General features: G+C 33.5%; 4 protein-coding genes across 8 annotated transcripts; 1 reads left to right on the top strand and 3 right to left on the bottom strand.

The window, feature by feature from the left end:
* Positions 1-374: 374 nt before the first annotated feature.
* Positions 375-3,130, bottom strand: LOC116346440 (trifunctional enzyme subunit beta, mitochondrial). Its single transcript, XM_031776489.1, has 8 exons — positions 3,076-3,130; positions 2,782-2,860; positions 2,240-2,405; positions 1,758-2,133; positions 1,386-1,691; positions 1,075-1,290; positions 802-975; positions 375-716 (listed from the first exon to the last, which is right to left on the bottom strand). The coding sequence occupies exons 2-8, from the start codon at positions 2,852-2,854 to the stop codon at positions 603-605; spliced, it is 1,425 nt and encodes a 474-aa protein (XP_031632349.1). The 5' UTR covers positions 2,855-2,860; positions 3,076-3,130; the 3' UTR covers positions 375-602.
* Positions 3,131-3,269: 139 nt separating this feature from the next.
* Positions 3,270-4,003, bottom strand: LOC116346448 (small integral membrane protein 20-like). The gene is made up of 3 exons (XM_031776503.1): positions 3,719-4,003; positions 3,551-3,607; positions 3,270-3,444 (listed from the first exon to the last, which is right to left on the bottom strand). Exons 1-3 carry the CDS (start codon positions 3,837-3,839, stop codon positions 3,392-3,394), a joined length of 231 nt encoding a protein of 76 aa, XP_031632363.1. The 5' UTR covers positions 3,840-4,003; the 3' UTR covers positions 3,270-3,391.
* Positions 4,004-4,193: 190 nt separating this feature from the next.
* Positions 4,194-6,821, bottom strand: LOC116344804 (pyruvate dehydrogenase E1 component subunit alpha, mitochondrial-like). Of its 2 annotated transcripts, none has more exons than XM_031773577.1 (4): positions 6,624-6,821; positions 4,997-5,609; positions 4,594-4,925; positions 4,194-4,498 (listed from the first exon to the last, which is right to left on the bottom strand). In XM_031773577.1, exons 1-4 carry the CDS (start codon positions 6,669-6,671, stop codon positions 4,310-4,312), a joined length of 1,182 nt encoding a protein of 393 aa, XP_031629437.1. In that variant the 5' UTR covers positions 6,672-6,821; the 3' UTR covers positions 4,194-4,309. The 2 variants fall into 2 exon arrangements, with proteins under 2 accessions (XP_031629437.1, XP_031629429.1); XM_031773569.1 differs by lacking the exon at positions 6,624-6,821 and adding an exon at positions 6,131-6,288.
* Positions 6,822-8,063: 1,242 nt separating this feature from the next.
* Positions 8,064-12,347, top strand: LOC116344749 (synaptophysin-like). 4 transcript variants are annotated; one of them, XM_031773478.1, is made up of 4 exons: positions 8,064-8,276; positions 10,176-10,316; positions 11,188-11,478; positions 11,544-12,347. In XM_031773478.1, the coding sequence occupies exons 2-4, from the start codon at positions 10,257-10,259 to the stop codon at positions 11,847-11,849; spliced, it is 657 nt and encodes a 218-aa protein (XP_031629338.1). In that variant the 5' UTR covers positions 8,064-8,276; positions 10,176-10,256; the 3' UTR covers positions 11,850-12,347. The 4 variants fall into 4 exon arrangements, with proteins under 4 accessions (XP_031629338.1, XP_031629362.1, XP_031629354.1 ...); XM_031773502.1 differs by lacking the exon at positions 8,064-8,276 and adding an exon at positions 8,682-8,702; XM_031773494.1 differs by lacking the exon at positions 8,064-8,276 and adding an exon at positions 9,054-9,175.
* Positions 12,348-13,747: the final 1,400 nt, after the last annotated feature.

Below are 13,747 nucleotides of genomic sequence, written 5' to 3'. Positions count from 1 at the left end.
GAATTTTTGAATTTGTTTAATTACACCGGATAGGGTGTGTTAAGTTAATTGGTCACAATTTAATGGATTGTTTTATTCAATTCGGTTTTGTTTTGATGAAAATGAGTTGATAAAAATAAGTATGTGTGTGATCGTTGAAAAATGTTTGCCGTTGTGATGATGACTATTTCGTTGGTTGCTGCTTGTGTAAGTTGAGTTCAGGTGAAAATTGGGTGTACTGTTAATCTATGCCTCAATACACGCACACTAATTAATTGCCAAACTTTAAAAGCATAAAATGTTTGCTACACAGTTTACTTCCCCATTCAACCAAATCAAACGATTTGATTGGTCTATCTATATACACATTCCATGGAACAAAAACACTCTAAAGCTTAAAGAAAATACTTGGATATCATTTATTTATGTAACTTCTTAATTCACATTTTAACAAATCATTTTTTTTACGGTTGCTAGTTAATGAACCAGACTTTTTTATCTATTTTCCAAATTCGATGAACAAACAAACGGTGCTCGAAATACCTCTTTAATGCAACAAAATTTAAACGATAATTTTCAATTAAGTATAAAATACGTGAAAAATGTATGGATTTCGAGTGATTTTAATTTGCATTTGCATCGGGATGTCTTTCAAGAATCATTGCGACACCTTGACCACCGGCAGCACAAGCTGCAATCAAACCCAATTGACCATTTTCGCGAACAAGTCGATTTGCCTGAAAGAAAAATTGAATTATCAGACACATTGAAGAAAACTATTATTTTTTTCTTTTTTGAAAAAGATTTCCGATCTTTGCTTACCGTGTGCATGGCTAAACGAACTCCAGTAGCAGCGAATGGATGACCAATTGAAAGTGAACCACCCCAGTTATTCCATTTGCTCAAATCTGGTTGTCCTACTTTACCATCTAAGCCAATGTAATTTTTGCAGAACCAATCCGAATCCAATGCTTTCAAATTTGCACAAATTTGACCCTACAAAATCAAAGGAGTTTTTAGCGTGACCAAAATAGAAATCAAAATGACATATCACTTATAAAGTAAAAGAGAGAAAGAACTCGAAAACGAACTTACAGCGAAAGCTTCATGAATTTCCCATGTGTCGATGTCGTTGAGTTTGAGACCTGCTTTCTTCAAAATTTTTGGAATGCCATAAGCTGGACCCAACAAAAGCTCATCAAATGGATCTTGTGAAACATATGTAAAATCACGAATGTATGCTTTCGGTTTGAAACCAAGCTCCTTGGCCTTGGCTTCTGACATAATCAGACAAGCCGAAGCTCCATCGGTCTGTGAAATGAAAAGAACATATACGCTATAGTAACTCATCAATTTTTCTATACTTTTCTTATTATGATTTAAATGTCAACTATTGAATAATTTACCAAATATGATGAATTAGCTGCTGTGATGGTTCCGTATGGTTTAACAAAAGCTGGTTTTAGTTTGGCAAGTTGTTCTTTGGTCGAAACACGAATACCGTTGTCTTTATCAACAGTTTTATCAACGCCAGACACTTTAAACGGAACCAAATCGGTCAAATAGCCATTTTGTTGGGCTTGATAGGCAAGTGTGTGTGAACGAAGCGCGTAGTCGTCTTGTTCTTGTCGTGATACCTTGAAAGCAGCGGCCAAACGATCGGCTGAATGACCCATTGTTTCACCAGATGAAAATTCAGCCACAGCTGGCAACTTAAGACAGACACATAAATTATTAAAACAAAACAAAAAACTGATGTGAAATCAATTTCTGCTTACTTCAGGAATAAGGAAATTTGGTCGAATTGAAGCCAAGAGTGATAAACGTTGTACGACTGATTTGGCTTTGTTTGCTCTCAACATGAGTGATCGCATTTTACGACTGTGTCTGATTGGAACGTCTGACATAAATTCAGCACCACCAGCCACGATTATATCATATGTTCCTGTGGCAATTAAACCAACGCCGGTTGTAATAGCTTGATTTGCACTGATGCACGCCATGGTTACGGTGTGTGCTGGTGTTTTATTGCTAAAACCGGCTGCCAATGCAGCTTCTCGTCCAATATTCGATGTTTTCACTTCTTGAATTACAGTTCCATAAACAATATAATCAATGAGCTCCTTATCAATTTTCGTCTTTCGCAAAAGCGAGCTAAATGTTTATAGCGATGAAATAAATCAATATCAGAATCTTCTTTTTTTGAAAAAAAAAATTAATTGAAAAAGAGGCTGGAAAATGTCAAATTAGTTGTGCTTACATCAAAGATTGTCTGGCCAAATCATGTGGCATCAATTTTGAATAATCGGTGAATGATTGCAGAAAAGGTGTACGAACTCCGTCAACCAAAACGATATTTTTGCCCGTTTTATCTGGTAGCGTCTTCTTTTGACATGCTGCACTTGATGTTGATAAACATTGAGCGGCTGTAATCACAACAAAAATAAATCAACTGATCTTCAAATCGCTAATAGAAACGAATAATTATGTAAAATAAATCGTGAACTCCGCACCGCATTATTTTTTTCTCTTTTCATAAAAATAAAAACAGAAAAAAATAAGAATCAAAACAAGAGAAGTGTTTTGACTTTGAATTTGCGTGAGCGCGACAGTTTGATCGGAAAGAAGAAAAAAATCACTTGGATTTTGGACTTTGAACGTCACTTTCGCATTGCATTGAGCAACCGTCAAGCTCAATCGTCTGTGCATGATACTAATATCATTTTTCAATTCGGGACAATTGCGAATTTATTTCATTTTTTATGTTGACCTATTGATTTTGGAGATATCTCATTAACTTACCATAACGATTAAAATTTGTGTTTAACGCCGGTACACGGGCAATTTTCGTAAAATTCGATAGATATGCAGCCATTGCGTTCTAATAAAGGTTACAAAAAAAAAGCAAAACAACAATGACAGCGATTTTGATTCGAAATTTTTTCTGATTTCGTTAAACTACAATCGGCGCAAACTGTTCAGAAATTTAAGCGATTTTTTTAATTGAAAATGACACAAATTGAATGAATAAATTAAAAACAATAAACTGAGATTGAACGAATGAAATTGTTGATTCGATCTGCACTACAGCCCGACCTGTAAATATTCGACGAGTGCTTTGCGACTGTGAAAACGAAATGTTGTCGGCACCGATAATCGTGTGTAAGTGTATATTGCGACGTCACTGCTCTCTTTTCCATACGGTATGTGAAAAAGAGACAAATCAATGGCGATTTGACAGTTCGAATTTTCTTATTTGACAGAATTCATGCAACATTTTTTTCGAAACATCTTTTTCGCTATGAATGCTTTTTCAACAATTTTATTTATTTTTTTATTTATTTTCATTTGAAAAGAACATTACAATCGAAATTAACTAATATGGATTTTAATTTACAATAAACCACTCTCTTCATTCATCATCGTCCTTCTTTCTACCGAATGGATCAGACCAAACTCGCATATCTGAAAATTCGTACACAAAATCAAACAAAATTAATATCAATTTCTAGATGAGAACATTTTCCACTACTGCAAAGTGATTAAAAAAAGACGGAAATGCTTTACATACTTCCAGGTTGGACATCTTCTTGTATGATATTTGCTCGAGTCTTTTTTTGAATTTCATCTGAAAAAAGAAAAGAAATATTTTTATTGAAAAAAAAAATGACATTGTGAAATACAAGTTTCACATCTATTCTTATGTTAATTCCACAATAGGTTGCCGTTTGTCACTTACTATATTTTTTGCTATTTAAATATGGTTCAATAAATATTGGAATTAATGCGACTAAAACTGTCCCCGCTATTCCGATGAATAGAAAATTGGATGACCAAAACTTTCTCTTCGGTCGGATCATTTTGTTAAAACTTTTTATTATTCCGCTTAAAAGTCCTGATTGAGAATTTTATTTCTCCAAAAATCGTTCTGTTTATAGATAGAACACCTTGACACCTTGAAAGAAAAACACTTGATTTGCCGAATGTTATGATGGGCCAATTGATTGAAACTGAATTCCAATGACATAAAAAACCTCATATTTATGATAAAAGATGGCACTAGTTTCATCAATATGCTGTATATAAAATGCTGATTATATAATTTATATATATAAAATGTTCGCGATTTGCTTGTGTATTTAAACAACTTCGGTTGATTAGATTAAATTAACTGTGAAAAAAAAGGAGAAAAAAAAAATAGAAAAATGGACAGATAGTATTTCGAATCGCTTAGCGATTCAATTTATTGTTACAATTGTCTTAAATTATAAATACAGACAATATTACTGTCACAATGGTATTCGTTTTTATTTAATTTAAAAGTTGCTTTTTACAGATTCTGTGGTTTTCCAAGTGAAATATGTTTCAATGGTTGATTGGGCAAAATGTTTCGTACTTCTTCGTTGAATTTTGGATTTGCATAGATATCGGCGGTAAGTTCATGAAGTCCAATTTCTTTGTCAACACGAGATTTCTTGGCGGCTTCATCGACTTCATTTTTGATACGTACTTCAAGAGCCTGAAAGATAATAATAATCAAAAATAAATTAAACATGAAAAAAAAAAAACACAATTCAAAAGACAGAGTCTCGGATCGGATTCAATAATCTATACCTTGATTTCTTCTGGAGTGACTAGTTCGGCGTTCAAAATCTTTTCGCGGAATGATGTGATTGGGTCACGTGTTTGTCGTACTTCTTGGATTTCTTCACGTGTACGATAGCTGGTACCTGGATCGGACATTGAATGACCGCTATAACGATATGTGGCTGTTTCCAAAACAATTGGCCCTTTGCCCGAATCGCAATAGTCGATTGCGAATTTGGATGCTTCACGCACAGCAACCACATCCATACCATCAACCCAGATGCCAGGCACATAGTCACCACGCTTGTAATAGTCTACACTGGCTGATGCACGTTCAGCGCTTGTTCCCATACCATATCCTACGAAACAATTAGAAACAAATTAAAAATATTGAACTAAAAAAAATGTGCCAAAGAAAATAAGCACCCACCGTTATTTTCGCAAACGAAGATACATGGAACGTTCCATAATTTGGCCATGTTATAAACTTCGAAGATTTGACCTTGATTGGCGGCACCATCACCGTATAATGAAAAGCAAACGGCCTTTTTATTTTTATATTTGGCTTCAAATGCAATTCCAACACCGAGTGGAACTTGAGCACCAACGATTCCATTGCCACCGTAGAAATTTTTGCTGTACATATGCATAGAGCCACCTTTACCGCGTGAACAACCACCACCGCGGCCAGTCAATTCGGAAAGAACACCTTGCACTGGAACGCCCATCAAGTATGTCCATCCATGGCATCGATAAGCTGTAATTACACTATCATCTGGTCGCATAGCGGCGATCATACCAACGGCACATGCTTCCTGTCCCGAATACAAATGACAGAAACCACGAACCACTTTATCTTTGTACAATGCACCGGCCGATGTTTCGATTCGCCGAATGTAGAACATATGTTCGTAATATTTGAGTGCTTCTTCTTTTGTGATAACAGCGGTTGTTGGTGGGCCATTATCCAAGAGATGCAACTTAAAGTCACGCGTTGTAAACGTTGCTTCAGTTGCATAACCATTGGACGGCACATTTTTGCACTACATTTCAAATTTAAATTTAAAAAAAAAATCCAGTATTATCATGTAATTTTCTCAAAAAAAATTAATTGATCAGTAAAAACTCAAAAAATGGGGTGACTTAGTTTTGGTTGAGAAAATCGATACAAGAATTGTTCTTATTAGTCAATGGATTGTGTTTCGAATTTGGATTGGTATTGTAAAGGGGAAAAAGAGTGATGCAAAAACCATTCAATGACCTCTATTGCATTTTTGTATGTTATCTATGAAAATGTTTGATCATGAAAAAGTCACACACACACAAGTTCATGATAACACACATACTTGACATGACTGAGACAAAACACGTAAGGTGAATTGATAAGAGTAACGTGATCATTGCGAATATTCTGTGAATTCCAGTGTCGTTCCAGATTTGATCGAAGAAAGTCATTTTAAGGTTAACTTTCATCTTATCACCGCAAAAAAAAACACTAAAAAAAAGAGTGAACGACAGAAACAGAAAACACACACACACGGAACATGCTTCAAACTTTTCACACCTTTGTGGAATTGCCATTAGTTTTGGTGCCACGAAATAAGCGTCCGAGCCTGGCCAGGCTCCACATTGATACCATCGCAAAAATCGGCGGCAAACCAAACGCAATTCACATGAGATCAGGTTTTTTCTTTCGCTTTTTAAATTACACACTCGCGTATCAACGTCGTCAAACAACACACAATGCCCTACACTGTGTACTATGTTTGAGCTGTCAGTTCGACAAATGCGTGTTGTTATGCAATCAACTATCGCGCGAGTCGGCTGGAAAACGATGAACGAATTTCTTCTTTGACATTACCGATATTTTTTTTATCCATGCATGTCAACATCGAACTGTGTTCGTGCATAAATTTTGTATCACAATCTTTTCTTTTCGTCATTGATTCAAATAGAGAAAAAAACTCATTAATTCTTTGCACTGTCACCACATGTTTATATCAGATAAAAGTTCAATGGAATCAAATTTCGTTCGATGTTGGAAATAATCAACTTACAGCTGTTAGCGAGCGACGAGCCAATTTTTTCAAACAATTTACAAACATATTTGTTGGGATATATTGTGCGTCTCAAACCGTCACAAGAATTCCGAAGAAGAGCACAAATAAAACTGAACTCAATGATCAAAAATAATTCTCGTACATCAACGAGATTATATTTGTAAGTTGTCTGTTGCTCACACACGAATACGTGAGACGACGACGTAACATATCATGCATTTGTATATCATGACCACACAGACAATTTCTGTCATACATTTGACATTTGACATCAATTCCATTCACATTCTTCGTTTGACATTTGCATGATAGCGACGTGCAACGTCTTTTCCACGAAACACCATTCAAATTTATATTTTTAAAACACAAAAGGAAATTTGAACATTTCTTTCCAAACGACTTGATTTATTTAATTTCATATATGACTAAGATGTATTGTTAAATTTCTTGAAACGAAAGAAGAAATCGAATTAGAATTTTCCACATTTCACATTATTAGTCACTTTTACTCATTTCAAATTTGTTTAGTCTTTTGTAGGCCAATCCAGTTGAAAATATATGATCCGAACAAAAATCGAAATCAAAGTTAGAATGTAACCCACATCATTTCTTTTAAAGCGATACCATTCTAAAACAATAAAGATGAGAAGCTGGTACCTAGTAATTTGAAACTCTATGTTAAACAATCGCCTTCCATAGATCCTTTGACCTTTCTTTTTAACAAGAAAATCGAGAGAAATATTCATTCCAGTTAGAAGAAAGATTTGAAGTTTCCAAAATCGTCTAACATTCATGACCGGACTTAAAGAAACTTTTGTTCGAAACGTCATTTGGCCTGAAAAATGTGCCAAAATATGAAAATAACTAAAAAATATAAAAAAATTATCGAAAACCATATGACAAATTTGATTAAATCGGTACATCATATACATACTACATGACAATTTAAAGCACGCATGAGTCGATACTCGTCAAACTAATGGTTCTTATCTAACATCAAAAAAGATTTTTCTTCATTTGAGAATTTTTTTTTGTATTGAAATGTATGCGATTGATGATTTTTCAAAGAATGGCGACACATCATGTCAATTGCACAGTCGAAATAAATCAATGTGGTTTTTTAATAATGTGCATTAGCAATGTGGTTAAGACGATTCTTTTCAGTTTCGATATAAATGAGCATTGTAATATGCGCAGCTCGCGAAATGTCTCGAATTCACATATACACTCACATACAGTTGCACTCAATCGCAGTGAATGTGGAGGAGCACAAACACTTTCTTACATTTGTTGACGTATATTTCTGTTGTGTTGATTGTGCGTATTTAGGTATAATTTGGTGATAGTATGGGTGTGTATGTGCGCGCGGAATGTGTGTGTTTGTGTTTTTTTTTATTATGGAAATGAACAATACATGGAAACAGTACGACAAGTACGCAACAGAAACTTGGTGTGTGTCTTATATTTTTGCATTCGATAGCCTAGTTCTTGGATATAAGCGCGAAAAATAGACACTGTAAGAACTGCTTTCGAAGAGAATAAAATTTAAAAAAAAAAAAAAAAAATTGGGGATCGTGTTGAATTTTTGGGTTGTATCTTGATAACGACGAAGTGAAATATCAGGTGTAAAAGAAATATCAACAATTAGAGGCAAGTCAAAATGATTTTAATTTTGAATTTGATTGTTTTTACATTTGGTGTGTGTGTGTGTATGTGAAAATAATTCCGATTTGATTTATGTTTCAATGCTTCCGGGAAAATGAGGAAGAGTTTATTTTGCCCCCTCAACAACAACAACAACCACAAAAATACAAGTGTTTTTTAATCAATTGTAATCATTTTGATTCGTTTTTTTTTCGTACGATATTGTTTTATCATTTCCAATGACCGTTGCGAAGCAAGTCATTGGTTTATCGATTGGAAAAATGTTTTATCACTTCCAACTGACTGTTTTCAATTGATAAGTGAGTCAAGAGCTCGGTGGGTAACAATTGCCACAATTACGTCAAAATGTTTCCGTTGCTCGTCGATTGAAATCGAATCACAAGCCATTGATTTTCGCTCGAATATATATAAGTAATATATTTATATACAAGTCGCTTTTCTCGGGCTTCACTCGTTTTCTATTTTCAAACAGATAAATACTTTTCACATTTCTTGGATGGCATTTCTGTAATACATAAGAGGAAAGGGTTGCACGTTTTCTATATCTGGATAAGCGTTTTAAATTTAAACAATTTACGTCACATTCATAAAACATATATGTTTTTTGCTGTTTCGTGTTTCAGAAAAAAAAAAGAGATTTACTTAATAATTGTGGTTTTTTATTCTTTTGTGTGTGTGTGCGTGTGTTTCGAGAAGATAAAACAAAGCCGAAGAGAAAGAATGAGATGAAAACGAATTGAAAAAAAAGAGAATCAGAAATGTATTTGTGGCTGTTGGTGATAGTTTAGCTTTTCGTTTTGTTGGTGTTAATGTTGTTATCTTGTAAGATTTTGCAGTGCATGAATGAGTGTGAGAGAGTTGGAGTGCTCATAATTAACCAAGATGTGTGTATTTTCTTCAAGCATATGAAATCATTCATCTAGTAAATAAATTTAAAACAACAACATATTTTTTTTTCACTCCCTCGATACTGTTCGTGTTCATTTATATTCAATTGAATATATCAATAAGGTTACAACTGGTATTGAATTAATTTACGATAATAAGATAAATAAGAAATTATTCGACGAAAATCGCGCCAAGTCCTTAATTCGTCAATAGCAATAAATTTTGAGCAACCGATAAAAAAGGTGCTTTGCAGTGTTTGAATGAAATAATTAGTGAACAGAAGGTTTTTAAAATGGAATTTCTCATGTTTTCATCATCAAACTTCCAACCAATCAAAAAATATCAACAAAATATCATTCAAAAGAAAAGTGAAGCAAGTGGTTTGATGCATACAATAGCATCCAATAAAGTAATATGCGTTAGAGACAAAGGCAAATATTGAAGGTTTAATAATTTGTTCGCAATTTTGTTTCTGTTTGTCGATTCTTTCTGTTTCCCTCTCACGATGACACGTTTTATTTTATTTAATATTCTCTTTTGTTTTGTTGTTTTTTTTTTCTGTTCCGTTGTGTTGATTCTATTGGTGTTGTTGTTGCTGTCATCGTCTATTGTTGTTGTTTATGTTCATTGTTTGTCGTTCGGTAGCTGGTCCACTTGCATGAAATCATGATCGCATTTGGAAATAGGTGTGGCGACGATGTTTTAAATACGGTTTGCCCATACCTTTTGTCTCCGTCTCGATCGCATTCGTCGTCTGTATTTTGAAGTCAACAATATTTGCATGTGTGACTCTCACAAATCGACCTACCGATCTCTCTTGCATATGTAATTGTAAAACAAACATGACAGTTTTACCGAAATCTAGAATCCAAATATAAAGACGATAATAAAGAAAACCTTCGACCTATTCTTCATTTGGCTCTATTATTACATTATTATTAACTGTTTTTTTAAATTTTTATTCAATTTAAATTGTTTGCCTTTTACCAATTGCAGCTGATCGAGTGTTTTACCATTGATTGCGACAAATTAACGTGTTTACAATAAACCAAGAAGTACCACACACACTCATTCAACATGAAATACGACTTATCTGTTTTTCAAGAGCCGCGCGGGGTCATGCGAATATTTCAATTTGTAAGTAACAATTGGAACGCACACTCAAGATATTATTTTGTTTAATTGAGCGTCAAACACCCGAATTCCTTGTACACATATACATATCAATTGGAAAATACTATGTTAAAATTACATTTTGTAAATCTTACGTCGTCAACAACGATGAGATCACTATAGCAATAGCAAAGCTAGTTTAACATTCTATTCGATTGAAACAAACTTATGGCATTGTGTGTATTCAGAATGCAAAAGAAAACAAGTAAACAAGGCAAATGAAATTTATTTTTATTCGTTGATTAATTTATCGTGAGTTTTGGTTTTATCACCACTGGGCTCAAAAGTCAAAAATTCTCTTTTACGATAGAGTCATAGATGATTAATAAAACACTGTTGAGTCATAATTATTAATTAACGTATTATTTGAATAAAAATGTCATTTGTTGAATTTAATCGTTGCGGCGAAAGAGTAGCTCTTATTTTTCTCCAAATAATACTGCAACATAAAGTTTTTTATGAATAGTTTATTTGTTGTATTACAACAAATAAACCGTGTGAAAAAAACTTCATGTTGCAGTATTATGTGGAGAAAAATAAGAGCTACTGTTTCGCCGCAACGATTCAATTCGATGGTTTAGAACATGCTTAATTATACATGAAGTATATCGATGCACTGTGTGTCAAAGGGACCAATGTTAAGGGACCATTTTTTTCGTCCATCCTTTTGTCCGATTGATTTAAAACTGAAAAGCATCTTGCAAAAATGTCTAACTAGAATGATGTGGACGGATAAAATGTGATCCCCCCTTTGACACCTTTGGCGGCGTGAGCGCTTATCTATCACTTAATCCAACTAATTTTTATTGAAATGTTTGCTTTAAAAAATTTGTAGATATTCGCGATCTGTGCTTTGTATACAACGTTAAATTTTGAGGTGACCGTGACTGTAGTGGAAAAGGCTCACTCAAATTCTTCCACTTTCGATTATCCATTCCGATTTGGGCAAGAAGTTTGCTTAAAGAGCGATAATACCACCAAATTGGGTTTGTCAGCCGATGTTTCTAGTGATGCACGATTTTTCGTTGCAACCAGTGTCTTATCTGTTCTATATTGCATATTTATTACGGCCGTGTATACGTTCATCGATGAAATTTATACATCGAAACCAGAAGTTCCACTGGCGGTAAGTGCATTACATGAACAAAACAAGAAAATATTGGTATGAAAAACAAATCTATTTGATTGCAGGATTTTATGTTGACAACAATTTTGGCAATATTTTGGTTGTCGGGGTCGGCTGCATGGGCAAATGGTGCTAGTGCATTAAAACAAGTTACAAATCCGACTCTAATTAAAGCACAATGTCCGAATCTAATTCAAGTAGTGACGTCTAGCTTTTCACGTCTGAATATATCTCTGCTATTTGGTTTCTTGAATTTCTTCTTATGGGCATCGGACCTATGGTTTTTGTACAAAGAAACCTATTGGTTCAAGGAGCGTCAACCAAATGTTGATGGTGCTGGCGGTAGTAATTTGAATGCGCCTAATATTTAAACTGCCATTTGGCTGAAATTGGAAGAACGTACTAGATAGACGTAATTGACGTAATTCATCTCAGCAAACAACAATCATCAAACAAACTAAACATATATTATGCACACAAAATGCCATGTCAACGGCTCAACGAATGACAGGAACAAACTGATCCATTGATAAAAGAGCTCACCATCACACAACTACACAAAATCACCGACACACACACACACACACACTGAGAGAGAGGGAGAGAGAGGGAGAGAGAGTTAAAGGAATTCATATCAAAAGAGAAGACATTCCAGTGAGATAACAATCGCTCGGAACGCGTCATTGTTAGCAAAAACGCATCATGGACAAAAAAAAAATGTCTATCTAATGGAATTACAAAGAAAATATAGGATAATAATACGACGCATGTACAAGTGCATATCACGAAGAACAAAATTTAAACAACATTTGAAACAAGAATAAAATAATAAAAATGTGGTGGACACAATCAAAATACTTACCAATATATTTCTTATAAGAGTGTATTTCGTACTATTCTTCCCGTTTAATTTTGTATTATTATTTTTGTTTTCTCAATTGAGAGAATGCATTTTGATCGTTCATGTCATGTTCTGAATTTTTTGCAGTGAACAATTTACAATTTTACAACATTATTTTAGTGAATTAACATTTGAAATTAATTTTTGTTTCAATCAAACACTTGAACAGAAATTCATGAGCACATAAGAATGCCAATTTATTTGTCATTCGATCAATATGTAAATCGTTGTAAATATCGTTTGATTTTGAAACAAAAACAAGTCATAGCTATATATGTACGTAAAGTTTACATTTTACTGTCAATTAGACATTTTATTTGAGTTTTTTGGATAAATAATCCAAATTTTTGAATATTTTCTTTTTCATTTGTGAGAAATGTGGTTTTGTTTCTAATCAACTTTATTTCATATTACTTACTAATTTTTTTACTAAAATGATCAATCAAAAAAGAAATCTTTTTTTTTTCCAAATTTCAATCTGAGTGTTGACCAAAACTGAAAATTGATGTATTTCTTAGCAAAAGCGTAGTTGTTATATGAGAAGCTGCTTTCGAGACTATATATACATGTTATTAGAGTAATTTCCATCATTATTTTTCTGACTTAAATAGCAACACAACCAATACTGTAACAAAGAACAATAATGTGTTTTCTAAATATCAAGAAGTTCTAGACTTGGAACAAACATTTACTAGCAACTACAATCAATTCCAAAATTACAAAAGAGAAATTTCAAATTATGTATATTCGACCGAAAGCTAACGAATATAGTACCTTTTTGCGAGGAAGCAAGTGAATGAATATGCCTCTACAAATATGAAATATAAAACAAGTATAATGTAAATTTATGTATGTAATGCAATGTTGTAATGCGTACTGTAGAAAAATTATAGATAAAAAAAATGCTGCAAAAAAAGAAACAGTTGAAATAAAAAAAAATCAACTGTTGTGTGCTCAGTTCTCGAATGCAGGAAGAGGATTTGCTCTAATTTCGATATACGCTCTATGACTTAATAAAAATGTAAAAAAGAAACTCATATACACACAAACACGAACATTTCGTTCGAATAACCTGAAACCGGGCATTTAACCGGGTGAACATCGGGATTCATTTAATTTTGAGCTGAATAAACACAATCAAAAAACAAAACAATTGCATACTATGCTTTAATATCATACTTAACGATGATCCACCGAATTCACTCGAATTTCAAGATGAACATGAAACACACAACACCCCCCAGCCAAAACGACACAAATAAATATATAGATATATATTTAAAATGATCAAAAAAGAAGAGATAAAACTATCAAGTTTTCCAAGAATACAAATTTTAATGAACATTTTCAAAATGTTTTTCTGCTAGG

The sequence above is a fragment of the Contarinia nasturtii genome, unplaced genomic scaffold (assembly GCF_009176525.2).
Source record: "Contarinia nasturtii isolate CC-2019 unplaced genomic scaffold, AAFC_CNas_1.1 Cnas_scaffold_129, whole genome shotgun sequence".
Classification (NCBI taxonomy): domain Eukaryota; kingdom Metazoa; phylum Arthropoda; class Insecta; order Diptera; family Cecidomyiidae; genus Contarinia; species Contarinia nasturtii.
This window is presented reverse-complemented; position numbering and strand designations above follow the sequence as displayed.